This window comes from Erythrolamprus reginae, chromosome 2 (genome assembly GCF_031021105.1).
Source record: "Erythrolamprus reginae isolate rEryReg1 chromosome 2, rEryReg1.hap1, whole genome shotgun sequence".
In the NCBI taxonomy this organism is placed as follows: Eukaryota; Metazoa; Chordata; class Lepidosauria; order Squamata; family Dipsadidae; genus Erythrolamprus; species Erythrolamprus reginae.
This window is the reverse complement of record NC_091951.1, coordinates 206,064,382-206,077,783: the sequence shown is the minus strand read 5'-3', so window position 1 is coordinate 206,077,783 and position 13,402 is coordinate 206,064,382. Positions and strand designations below refer to the sequence as shown.

Here is a 13,402-nt window from a genome sequence, read left to right as displayed (position 1 = left end):
TGACTCTGCATCACTCTCTATGATCCCCATAAGTTACACGCGCTTTGAGGCGGTTATGGCGGGAGTTAAACGGCTAGTAGGCGTGTACCAGACGCAAAACAAGGCGGAAGTCGGAGAGGAGAGGAAGAGGGAGAGAGGCTTGGGCAAAGCCAAGCTGACTTGTAAAATTGTGTAGGATTCCTGCCTGAGGAATTCTGGGAGTTGAAGTTCTCGCACAGCTTGAAGCCGCCAAGTGGGAAAACACCGTCCTAACTTGAAGGTCGGATTGAAAGAAATCCACATTCAAATCCCCCTTTTTAGTCACCAATTTCAGTATGTAGTTTTGGGATGATGTCACTCGTTTTGTTTTTTACCCAGTTCGCAAGATTCTTGTAAAAACCATTTAAAGATTAGCAGACAACGTATTTTGATCCCAGTGGAGAGGAAAGAAAAAATAATGGAGAATATAGAAATAAAATGATAGAATGACAGGATAAAAAGAATAAAATTGTTATTATCAAGTATGTTTTGCCTGTATATATCTATTTTTCTTGTTATTGAAGCCACCTCATTCCAAAAGAATGAAGTGTTTTAGGAAATACAGTGGTACCTCTACATAAGAACTTAATTTGTTCCATGACCAGGTTCTTAAGTAGAAAAGTTTGTAAGTACAGTGATCCCTCGATTTGCGCGTTCTCGATTAGCGCGAAACGCTGCAACGCGGTTTTTCAAAAAATATTAATTAAAAAATAAGTCTGCGGTTTTTTTTCCTACACCACGGTTTTTCCCGCCCGATGACGTCATACTGATTGCTGATTGGCCAAAATCTCGACCAATCGTTGCAAACGCAAAAAAAAGCTTTGCAACTGTTGGAACTTGTTCAGACTTGTTGGAAGATGCCTCCTAAACGTTGCACACGGAGTGGAGGCGGCGACGCTAAAAAGACCAGGAGGATACTCACAATTAAAGAGAAAATTGACATTTTGGACATGCTGAAAGGGGGACGCTCTTATGCAGATGTTGGTCGGCAGTATGGGATCAACGAATCGAGTGTGCGAACCATTCGGGACAACGAGAAAAAGATAAGGCAAAGTTCTCTGATGGCATTCAACAAGGCTGCAAAAAGAATGGTGACGCCTAGAAACAAACGGCTTATGAAGATGGAAGCTGCTTTGTCCCTGTGGGTACAAGACTGCCGCAAAAAGAGCATTGCTTTGGATACCAACACTATAAGGACCAAGGCCCAGCAATTGTACAACCGTCTTGAAGACACAGAAGGAGGCGATGCAGATGAGGGAAACGCAGGTAAGGGCTGGGGTTTTTTATTCTGTCATTACATACTGTATTTAAGTGTTTTTTAAGGAAGGAGCAGGGAAGGAGGGAAGGAAGGAGGGAGGAAGGAAGGAAGGAGGGAAGGAGGGAGGGAGAGAAGGGAAGGAGGGAAGGAGGTGGGCATTTACTCTGTATGCTTTCATTCAAGTCACTTCTCTCTCCCTTTCCTGTCATTCTTCTGCTTCTTCAGCCCCAGCCACTTTCACAGCAAGCAAAGGGTGGTTTGAGAAATTTCAACGGCGCTATGGCCTGAAGAGTGTGTCATTGCATGGAGAAGCTGCCTCAGCAGATACAGGTGCAGCAGAAAACTTTGCTCCCGAAGAAATCCAAGATGCTGCAGTCCAGACCTCTGTGAAGCTGACACAGGCACTGGGTGGAGAAGGCTTCGTTGACATGACACCAGAGGAAGTCAATGGTTTGCTTGATGAGCATGGCCTACCGCTGACAGACAAAGATCTGGAGGAGCTGACCAGGTCAGCGAGTGAAGAAGAGGAGGAAGCGGAAGCTGAAGAAGCTGAGGAAGAAGAAGATGTTGGCCTAACGCTTGAGCGGCTTGCAGAACTGAACAGAACTGCTGCACATCTGCAACACATGGTGGAACTTTGGGATCCCAACATGACTCGCTCTATACAGTTTAACGCCTCCCTTGACAACATCTTTGCACCATACAGATCCATGTTAGGCCAGAAAAAGAAACGGCGCCAACAACTGCCCATGACCATGTTTGTCACAAAAACCAAGAGGTCTGTCACACCATCACCTGCAGCGTCCATTGTAGAAATGGTAATAGAAGAAGATCCCTAGTTATCCCAGTTATGCTAACCCCCACCCCACCCCAAAAAATGTAAATAAATATGTTATTGTTCATAACTTAAGAGTCTTATTCAATGTGTACAGTAATGGTAATTAAGGGGATGGGAAATGGTAATTTATGGGTTAAAAGTGTTGGGACTGAGTGGCACACAGTACTGTACATACTGTACAGAAGAATGAATGAATGAATGACTGAGTGAATGAATGAAATTCAAACACAGGTGAGGGCTGGGGGGTTTTATTCTGTCATTACACAGTACAGTACAGTTACAGTTTAAGTGCTTTTTGAGAAAGGAGGGAGAGAAGGGAGGGAGAGAAGGGAAGGAAGGAGGGAGGGAGGGAGAGAAGGGAAGGAGGGAAGGAAGGAGGGAGGGAGAGAAGGGAAGGAGGGAGGGTTGCCATTGCCATTGCCGCCAGCGCTGCCCCAAGAAAGCCGGTGAGAGGAAGGAAGGAGGGAGGGAGAGAAGGGAAGGAGGGAGGGAGAGAAGGGAAGGAGGGAGGGTTGCCATTGCCATTGCCGCCAGCGCTGCCCCAAGAAAGCCGGTGAGAGGAAGGAAGGAGGGAAGGAGGGAGGAAGAGAAGGGAAGGAGGGAGGGAGAGAAGGGAAGGAGGGAGGGTTGCCATTGCCATTGCCGTCAGCGCTGCCCCAAGAAAGCCGGTGAGAGGAAGGAAGGATGGAAGGAGGGAGGGAGAGAAGGGAAGGAGGGAGGGAGAGAAGGGAAGGAGGGAGGGAGGGTTGCCATTGCCGCCAGCGCTGCCCCAAGAAAGCCGGTGAGAGGAAGGAAGGAGGGAGGGAGGGAGAGAAGGGAAGGAGGGAAGGAAGGAGGGAGGGAGAGAAGGGAAGGAGGGAGGGTTGCCATTGCCATTGCCGCCAGCGCTGCCCCAAGAAAGCCGGTGAGAGGAAGGAAGGATGGAAGGAGGGAGGGAGAGAAGGGAAGGAGGGAGGGTTGCCATTGCCGCCAGCGCTGCCCTGTGGGTAGCGGCGAGGAGCCCGGAAAAATCACCATTGCATTGCCAGCCTCCGAACTTGCGTCGCTCCACCTTCTGCGCATGTGCGGCCATGGAACAAAGGGCGCGCATGCGCAGATGGTGTTTTTACTTCCACATCCAGTATAACGCGGAAATCGGTTAGCGCGGGAGGTCTTGGAACGTAACCCCCGCGCTAACCGAGGGATCACTGTAGAAGCAATTTTTCCCATAGGAATCAATGTAAAAGCAAATAATGCGTGCAATCCCATTAGGAAAGAAATAAAACCTCGGAATTTGGGTGGGAGGAGGATAAGGAGGACAGTCACTGCAGAAGGAAGAGGTGAGGAGAATAAAAAAAAATCCAAAACTTTAAGGCTTAAAAAAAAAAAAAGAGGGACTCTGAGGCAGCGAGGAGGAGCACGTGCCTCCCATACACCCGGCGTGAGGCTGCCTCCCATACACTGCACCAGAGAAAGAAACCCAGGCGGAATGGCCGGAAATTTTTCTGGGCTCAGGTTCTTAAGGTAGAAAACGGTTCTTAAGAAGAGGCAAGAAAATCTTGAACATCCGTTTCTTATCTAGAAAAGTTCTTAAGTAGAGGCGTTCTTAGGTAGAGGTACCACTCTATTAAAAAGGCAGAATATTATATTTTCCTAAAGGAGAAATAGAGAAATATGCTCTTGGAGACAGAAAACAGCCCCAAGTCTTTTTTAATAGCCCCTAGCAGATACTTTGTGCTCGTTGAGAAAGATTTGGTCAATATACTGTATATACAAAACCAAAGATGTTCACCTCCAGGGTGATGGGATTAAGACATGACTCTTCAAGACGTAATAGGATTAACTCACTAGCACAGCGGTGGGTTCCGCTTACTTGCATACTGGTGCGCTGTGCGTGCATCTTGCTGATTTGGGCACGTGTACATCCCATCACGCGATTTTGCTTCCATGCATGTGCAGGAAGCAAAACCGTGCTGAAATCTCACAAGGGGACATTTATGCATGCACAATACAGTGATTCTTTGCTTCTGTGCATGTGCAAAAGAAACAAATCACCAAAATTTGACACGCAGAAGCCTTGGATTTTGCTTCTACACATGCGCAGAAAGCAAAAAAGGCCCCAAAATTTAGGGAAAAGCTGGCACTGTCTGGCGGACTGGCAAAGATTGCGCTGGAGTGGCCATGCACAAATTGCACAATCTGGCGGCAGCTTTTGGAACGAAACTCCAGGGCATACCAGTAGCAACCGACCACTGCAATAGCATCAGAGCTCATTACATTGCACAATCTTCTAAGGACATTGCATCAGCTAAACCTCAACCAATCTTGGCTCAGACAAACTCCTAAAATTTGTATATGGCACCATGGGAGTCTGACAACAGCCAATAGAATACATGTTCTTGCACAGGAACAGGAAGTTCAAGTGCAAAGCCCAAGAGAAGGTATAAAAGCCTCTCACTCTCAACTCCATGTGGTCAGCTATTCAAGATCATCTATCAGTGGTTCTCAACCTTTCTAATGCAACAACTTCTTAATACAGTTCTTCATGTTGTGGTGACCCCCAACCATAAGTCTGGTGCCAATTCTCCCAACAGAGCTTTAAGCTGATTGGCAGGAAGGTCAGAGGGACACCCCCACTGTAAATGCCTAATTGGTCGGATTGTAAAAATGTGTTCCAAGGCGCCAGAATATAAATTTTAGTTCCTAACAAGGGTCCTAGGCGACCCTTGTTAAAAGGTCGTTCAACCCCCAAAGGGTCCTGACCCCCAGGTTGAGAACCACTGAATTTGGTTCTGCTTTGTCATTAAACTCTCTTTCCAATCAGCCTCCATGTTTCCAGTATCTTTCTCCCAGCTTGGAACTGAACCAGATGGATATTTCTTCCAACTTTACTAAATTAGCAAATAATGAAGATTGCATATTGTAGTATATATTGTGATACTGAAGCCTTTTCAGAAGAAAAACTGAAGGAGGCAATATTTATTTTCATTAATTTATTTTACATTATTCTTTAGTGGATTAAAAAAAAGTCAATCTGCACAGGAAGGACAGCAATTGACATAGGATTAGTTAGCCAAAAGCGGACCTTGTTATAGCTGCCACCTGTGAAATCAAGTGACAGCTGAGGATCAAGCAGCAATTCTCTGACTGCAACTATATTAAGCATATTTCAGTTATTGTTTCCATTTCAGAATGGCAGCATATTAGCCATCAACTTTAGGAACTGGGCTTGAGATGGCTCCAGGGATTGTAAACTGTGCAGGGCTCAGGTTGCCCATCCCTATTGTAGAAAATCACTGTAACTGCTCCCAGTCCTTGGAGAGGGGCAGCATAGAGATCCAATCAATCAATCAATCAACCAACAAACAAATAAACAAATAAACAAACAAATAAATAAATAAATAAATAAATAAATAAATAAATAAATAAATAAATATAATAAAGGTCTGGGAACAAAGTAGTGGTTAAGGCATCAGATTAGAAACTAGGACATGGTGAGTCTTGCCTTAGGTTCAAAGCCAGCCAGGTGACCCTGGCTCAGACCTTTTCTCACAGTCTTAGAAAGCAAGCAATGGCAAACCATTTCCCAAAACTGCAGGGATTTGTCCAAGATTTGGATTTGACTCAAAGGCACATTTTTTTTAAAAAAGGGAAGGGGGGTTAATTCTAGGAAGTCCAGGCATATCCCATTACCAATCAATCCTCCTATCTAGATACACCATCATTCAGATGCTGAAATTGGAAACACAGCTTTGCTGAGGATAATTGCAGTTTGTCTAGGCAAGAAAATACTGGATCACTGTGATCCCAACCACAGTGTTTCTGGATGAATGTACTGATCTGGGGAGCCCTCTTTAGAGCAGCGACAGTGACCTAAGCCAGGACATTGGTACCTCCAATAAAGCACAAGTTGACTTTAGAATCAAGAACAATTGATGGTGCAGAAGGATAAGGGTGAGATCAAGATGGAGGCTGTGACTGAAGCTCTATCCTTTTTCAACATGTTTTATGAAGCACACTTTTAAAGGGCTTTAATTATGCTACAATAACTGCCATCTTGACTTTTTTACCCATTCGCATTTAAGTCTCAAATCTGATGAATTGTAGAAACCTAAGGAAACCTCTCATTTTTCAATTACATTAATCTTTTGGGGAGCACTACCTACTTTTTCTATTATAGAATAGAATATAATTTTTTATTGGTCAACTGTTTGTTTGTTTGTTTGTTTGCTTGCTTGCTTGCTTGCTTGCTTGCTTGCTTGCTTGCTTGCTTGCTTGCTTGCTTGCTTGCTTGCTTGCTTGCTTGCTTGCTTGCTTGCTTGCTTTTTTTTTTATGCCACCCTTCTCCTTAGACTCAGGGCGGCTTACAACATGTTAGCAATAGCACTTTTTAACACAGCCAGCATATTGCCCCCACAATCCAGGTCCTCATTGTACCCACCACTGAAGGCTCAGTCAATCTTCAGCAGGTGATGAGATTTGAACCACTGACCTTCATATCTAGCAGTCAGCTTTAGTGGCCTACAGTACTGCACTCTACCCGGTGCGCCACCTCAGCTATTTCCTATAACAATATCAATTATTTTAAAATATAATTTTCAGTCTGCTTACCATACACCTAAAATCAATGCCCACAATTATCAAAAGCAGGGGTGTCAAATTCACGTTGTAATGGCAATGTATCAGGACTTTTTCCCCTTTCGCTAAACCAGACATGGGCATGGCCAGCATGTGACACATATGGCCCGCAGGCTGGGAGTTTGGTAGCCTTGATCTAAAGTTATGTTGGAAAAGTACAACCTTTCTAACAGTCTTATGAAATGCATTGCCTGTAATATCTACTTTGCTCTGTCACAGATGTCAAACTTAAGGCCCATGGCCCGGATTCGGCCTGTGATGTGGTTGGATCCATTCTGTGCGGTCATCCTGCTCCACCCAAAGCGAAGAGAAAGCATGCAGCAGTTTGGGGAGTGATGTCAAGCTGGCCATGCCCATCCAGTAGGCCTCAAGGTCAACCACAGCCCTGATGTGGCCCTCAATGAAACTGAGTTTGATTTGATTCATTTTATTTTATTTTATTAGATTTGTATGCTGCCCCTCTCTGAAGACTTGGGGCAGCTCACAACAATAATCAAAGACAATATAACATTGCAACAAATCTAATATTAAAAGAGAACAATATATAAAACCCCAACAATTAAAAAAACCATGCAACACAGACATACCAAAAACATAAAATATAAAAGCCTAGGGGAGGTGTCTCAGTTCCCCCATGCCTGGCGATATAGGTGTGTCTTGAGTAATTTACTTAGTAATTTACATTGCTCTAAGCCAACTGAGAATTTAAATGTCAAATATGTTATGTATGCAAATCCTAAGTATGCAAATAGCCAACATGTAAATAAGTTATGTTAAGTAAGTGTATATGCATACTGGGCCCGTATTGGCTAAGCCACGGCCGGGAAATTCAAGAGGCTGTCAAAGCCCCGCCTACAAGGACAACCCAACCACGCAACTTGTCTTTTGCCTCCAGTTACTTTGTTATACCTTATTGCAAAGTTCATTTCTGGTTAGAGCCAATTCCTAATGTCTCTCTCATTATTCCGAACCTAACAAAATACCTCTTCCATTTTCCACCCATTTTTATAAATAACTGTAGCTCTGTTATTTGTCACTGTGATTTAATTTAATTTAATTTATTCTACTTCTATGCCGCCCAATCCTGTAGGACTCAGGGCGTGTTACAACAATAAAAAACAATACAATGGTACGATAATAAAAACCCTATTATAAACCCCCCGAAAAAAAACCCAACCTAGCAAATATAAATACCAAACAAACATGATTCAGGCACGTCTTGTGTTAAAGTTCACGGCCCCCAGGCCTGTCGATAAAGCCAGGTTTTAACAGCTTTTCAAAAAGCCAGTAGAATGGGAGCAGTGCGAACATCGGGGGGGGGGGAGTTGGTTCCATAAGGCCCTCCTCCGAGGTCTTACAAATCTACATCGTTTGGACAACAGGACCTGGAGGAGGCCGATTCTGTGCGATCTAATAGGCCTCTGGGAGGTATGTGGCAGGAGACGGTCCCGTAAATAGTCAGTCCCAAAGCCATGTCGGGCTTTATAGGTGATAACCAACACCTTGAATTGTGACCTGAGACTAATCAATAGCCAGACCAATAAAAGGAACATGAGGTCAAAAGCTGGTTGTATCTCAATATGATGCATCATCAGGGCTGGGCTGTCTTCCACTAATATGTCTTCCCCACTATCTGACAGAGACCAATCTCCCATTACATCAGCCCCTGTGTCACTCTCACTCTCAGCTTCCTCTGGCAGCCCCCATGGCCCAGGGTAGCCTGAGGCAGTGTTTCCCCAACCTTGGCAATTTGAAGATATTTGGACTTCAACTCCCAGAATTCCCCAGCCAGCAAATGCTGGCTGGGGAATTCTGGGAGTTGAAGTCCAAATATCTTCAAATTGCCAAGGTTGGGAAACACTGGCCTGAGGGGCCTGCTTCATCCTCTTCAGAATCAGCCATGACCTGAGGTGGACAAGGATCACTCACAACACAGGGTTGTATGTTTGTTTTTGTTTTTAAAGATAAAATTATTTTTAAAAAAACATTAAAATGTTTTTCAAAAGTTATTATTTTTCTGCCAGAATTAGAGTTCTTGTTATTATGGGCTCTAATTGCAGGGAAAGGGAGTTCTTATTTGTTCTCCGGTTCCTTGGCAGTCATCATTGGAAATCACGACCTTCCGCTTTCCAGGAAAATGGTTTTATTAAAATCTAGTGACTCAATTCAGATGGATGAAAAACACCATGGAGATGCAGCTCACGATTCACCAAAAAGCTTCCCTGTGTAAGATTTGGGGCAGCTTTCAGATTTTTTAAAATGGGAAATTATTTACAAATACAGTAAAAAAAGAAATAACTTACAAAAATGCCACACAATGAAAGCCTGCAAAAGAAAGCGTACCAGATGATTTTCCAGCAGTTTGTGTGTGAAAGAGAACATTTTCTTTTCTTATACATTAGTATCCTAGGCACAGCATTCATGGGAATGCTTTGCCTAGGCAGCTGGGTCAACGTGCAGAGGCGTAGAAAAAGCCTTGTTGACAAATCAGGTTGTGTTTGTTCTTCTCTTCCCGATGATGCTAAATAGAGCATTGACCTTACGATCCTGATACTTTATCATCTAAACAGGAGGCAACTTTTGTTTAATAGAACTTGGAAAGCATCTTAAAACAAGCTTCCTTGCACATTTCTTTTGTCTCAGTGTCACTTAAAAAAATATACAGAATCTGCCAGCAAATTTTTTTTCTAGTGATAAGTACACCGAATAATTTTTCTGTACAGCCTCTTAAATTTCAAATTGCCGATATAGTCATAATTTGAAGTTGCTGTCCCCTGGTTCCAGATGGACCCTCAAGAATTGCTGGGGGTTTTGGAGTTGCCCCCTCTGAGATAATAGAAAGCATCAGTCTTCTCCCCAGAAGCCTCTGGAGGTATTTCTCTTTGGTAGAAGACCAAACAAAGCACTTCAGGAGAAAGGATGGGAGTTTGCTAGATTCAAAACCCCCTCAGCTTAAACCATTTCCTCACAAGAAGGAGGGCTTTATGCTAAGTGCTGGACTTGTTATAAAGATTTTCCCTTGACAGACAAGGAAGAAGAGAGGAGTTTAAAAAATGTATCATCCAGAATTAGCATTGACAAGCCTTTGGATTTCTTCAACAGTACTGACATATGGCTTCCAAAAAATATATGTAGGGTTATTCTGACCAGCCACTAACTCTGTTTTTTTTTAAAGTAGTTTTTGTCTCATATAACTAATTTTAAAGAGGTTTTCATAAATTGTGCTCACTTTTATCATCAAACTCCTGTGAGACAGATTTTATAAACATATAATTATAGAAGAAAACTCACAATCATGCATCCTTTTAGGCCACAGAAGTATACCTCAACTCTGTAATGTATTTCCATTGTGCAGTAATTCTATCCCAAACTTCATAACACCCCTGCCTATTTTCTTACCCATGGATTTCATCTATCTCATGAGGTGGATGGACTGCAAAAAGATTAATGCCACTAGCATTTTATGAATACATGTTCTTAAATTCAAAGGTCTTTGCCTTTGAGCAGACCTACATTTATTTAAACAATTTCTGTCCTGCCCTTCCAATTTTCCAAACAGTTCTCAAGGCAGCATTCAAAATATCAAATTATTTTAGAGCAGTGTTTCACACACTTGGCAACTTTAAGCTGAGTGGACTTCAACTCCCAGAATTCCAGAGCCAGCCAAAACTGATGGGAAACCACAAAAACAGCATTTTATCAATTTTTTGCAAAGAATTCATGTGGGCAAATTTTGTTGACCAGCAGAGAAAACTCCCCCTTACATAAGCGTATAATCTAGCCATAGTTTGTAGATGGTAAGCAAAGTTATCAGTAGTGGGTTCTACTTATCTTTGCTACCGGTTCAGGAATAGGACATGTGTGTGCAAAACCTTTGCGCATGTGCAGAAGCTTCTGCGCATGCTCACTTTTTGATGTTGTCTGGGCAGGTGGGTGGAGTCTCCTCTCCCCGCTGCTTCGGTTCATTGTATTGGGCCGAACTGGTAGCAACCCACCACTGAAAGTTAGGCAGCAGATGAGTGTCCTATACACCAGCGTTTCCCAACCGGTGTGCCGCGGCACACTAGTGTGCCGTGAGACACGGTCAGGTGTGCCGCAAAGCTCCTAGGGAAGCTCCAGCTGGGCGGGGCGCTGCCGGTGCCTCCGACCTGGAGCTCCCACTCGCAGCTGTCCCCCGGCTACTGCCCGATGCCGCTGTTTTCGGCACTCTCCTGCTGGGCCCCAAAGAAGGAAGGCGGGAAAAAGGAGAGCTTCATTCTTCGCGCCTCCTTTTTCCTGCCTTCCTTCTTTGGGGCCCAGCAGGAGAGCGCCGAAAACAGCGGCATCGGGCAGTAGACGGGGGACAGCTGCGAGTGGGAGCTCCAGGTCGGAGGCACTGGCACCGGCAACGCCCCGCCCAGCTGGAGCTTCCCTGACATCGGCGGCAAGCGTCCTTTGGGGCCCGGCAGTGGGAGAGAGAGGGTGCCGGCTGCAGCGGCCCCAGGCAGTCGCGGGGAGATGGTGGCAGTGAGAGGGAGCTCCAGGGTGGAGGCACCGACGGTGGCGGTTGGACGTGCTGCTGGAGACCTACATGCTGGCGCTGCGGGACTGGCACTGGCTCGCTGGCTGGGCCGGAGGTGCCAGCCCCATGCCCAGCGCAGCGCCAGCATATACGGCATCCAGCAGCACGTCCAGCTGCCGCCGTCAGGACTCCCGCTCGCAGTCAGCCGCTCTGCCGCCACCCTTGGCTACTGCCTGATGCCGCTGTTGTCGGCGTGGTAGAAAGACAGAGAGAAAGAAAGAAAGAAAGAGATAACAAGAGAGAGAGAGAAAGAGAAAGAGAGAGAGAAAGAGATAGAGAAAGAAAGAGAGAGAGCAAGAGAGACAGAGAGAGGGACATAGCAAGAGAGACAGAGAGAGACAGAGAGAGAAAGAAAGAAAGAGATAGCAAGAGAGACAGAGAGAGAGAGAGAAAGAAAGAGATAGGGAGAGAGACAGAGAAAGAGAGAGAGAAAGAAAGAAAGAGATAGCAAGAGAGAGAGAGAGAAAGAAAGAGAGATAGCAAAAGAGAGAGAGAGACATAGCAAGAGAGAGAGAGAAAGAAAGAGATAGCAAGAGAGACAGAGAGAGAAAGAAGGAGACATAGCAAGAGAGAGAGAGAAAGAGAGACATAGCAAGAGAGACAGAGAAAGAGAGAAAGAGAGAGAAAGACAGAGAAAGAGAGACATAGCAAGAGAGACAGAGAAAGAGAGAGAGAGAAAGAGACAGCAAGAGGCAGAGAGAGAGAGACAAAGTAAGAGAGGCAGAGAGAGAGAGAAAGAAAGAGAGACATAGCAAGAGAGAGAGAAAGAGAGACATAGCAAGAGAGGCAGAGAGAGAAAGAAAGAGAGACAAAGCAAGAGAGACAGAGAGAAAGAGAGACATAGCAAGAGAGACAGAGAGACAGAGAGAGATAGCAAGAGAGAGAGAAAGAGAGACAGAGAGAGAGAAAGAAAGAAAGAGAGAGAAAGAGAGAGAGACAGAGAAAGAGAGAGAATGAAAGAGAGATAGCAAGAGAGGCAGAGAGAGCAAGGGAGAGAGAAAGACATAGAGGGAGGGAAGGAGGGAGAGAGAAAGAGAGCAAAAAAGAGAGGAAGAAAGAAAGAAAGAGGGTTGGAGAGAAAGAAGGGAAGGAAGGAAGAGAGAGAAAGAGGGAGGGAGAAATAGAGCGAAATGGAGGAAGAGATATTTTTTTGTCCAAACTTTTCTTTAGCCGCTGCCCCCCACCCCACCCCCGTTCAGTGTTCCCCAGGATTTTGAAAATATGAATAATGTGCCGCGGCTCAAAAAAGGTTGGGAAACACTGCTATACACAAGCAGGAGTTCAGTGACCCACCTTAAAAGAACAGCAGAGGGCAGTAGAGATATAATAAAGTATTGAGTAAGCCATTTCCTAGAAGGCAATAGTAAAATAGGGAAGCAAATGAGTACAGTACTGTACAATAGATGAGTTTCTTCTTGCCTAACACTTTTAACCGCAGAACAGGAGAGCAAGACTTGCTGCAGTTTTCACCCCATGCTATAATCTTGAACCATCTAAAATGTGAGAGGGGAAAATATACCCTGAGTAATTGATATCTTTGCAAAATGCTTTAAAATAGAAATGATGATTGATACACATTCAGATTAGAAGTTCCTGAAGAAATGCAAATTGAAGCTGATCCTCTAACTGCATCTTGGCTGGAAAGAAATCAGCTACACACCCCTGACTGATTACTTCAAATGCCAAAGACACTGGGGTGGTTTCCATCAACCAGCTGACTGGAAAGCAAGTTTCACCTTTGCAGGAAGCTTCTTAGTTAAAAGTTCCAAATAACATCCATGTGATTTCCTCTTTCTCAATCATCTTGTCTTTTGACCTTAACTGGATGTCTACTTATCACACAATGGTTTGTGCATGGAAAAATAAGTCAGGAGAAGACGATAGATAGATAGATAGATAGATAGATAGATAGATAGATAGATAGATAGATAGATAGATAGATAGATAGATAGATGATAGATAGATAGATAGATAGATGATAGATAGATAGATAGATAGATAGATGATAGATAGATAGATGATAGATGATAGATAGATAGATAGATAGATAGATAGATAGATAGATAGATAGATAGGATAGGATAGGATTGGATGGATGGATGGATAGATA

The 13,402-nt window shown here is 44.2% G+C and overlaps 1 protein-coding gene across 1 annotated transcript; it reads left to right on the top strand.

Moving 5' to 3' along the window:
• The first annotated feature begins 39 nt into the window (after positions 1-39).
• LOC139161836 (tigger transposable element derived 5-like) lies at positions 40-2,181 on the top strand. Its single transcript, XM_070741469.1, has 2 exons — positions 40-1,284; positions 1,502-2,181. The coding sequence occupies exons 1-2, from the start codon at positions 876-878 to the stop codon at positions 2,113-2,115; spliced, it is 1,023 nt and encodes a 340-aa protein (XP_070597570.1). The 5' UTR covers positions 40-875; the 3' UTR covers positions 2,116-2,181.
• Positions 2,182-13,402: the final 11,221 nt, after the last annotated feature.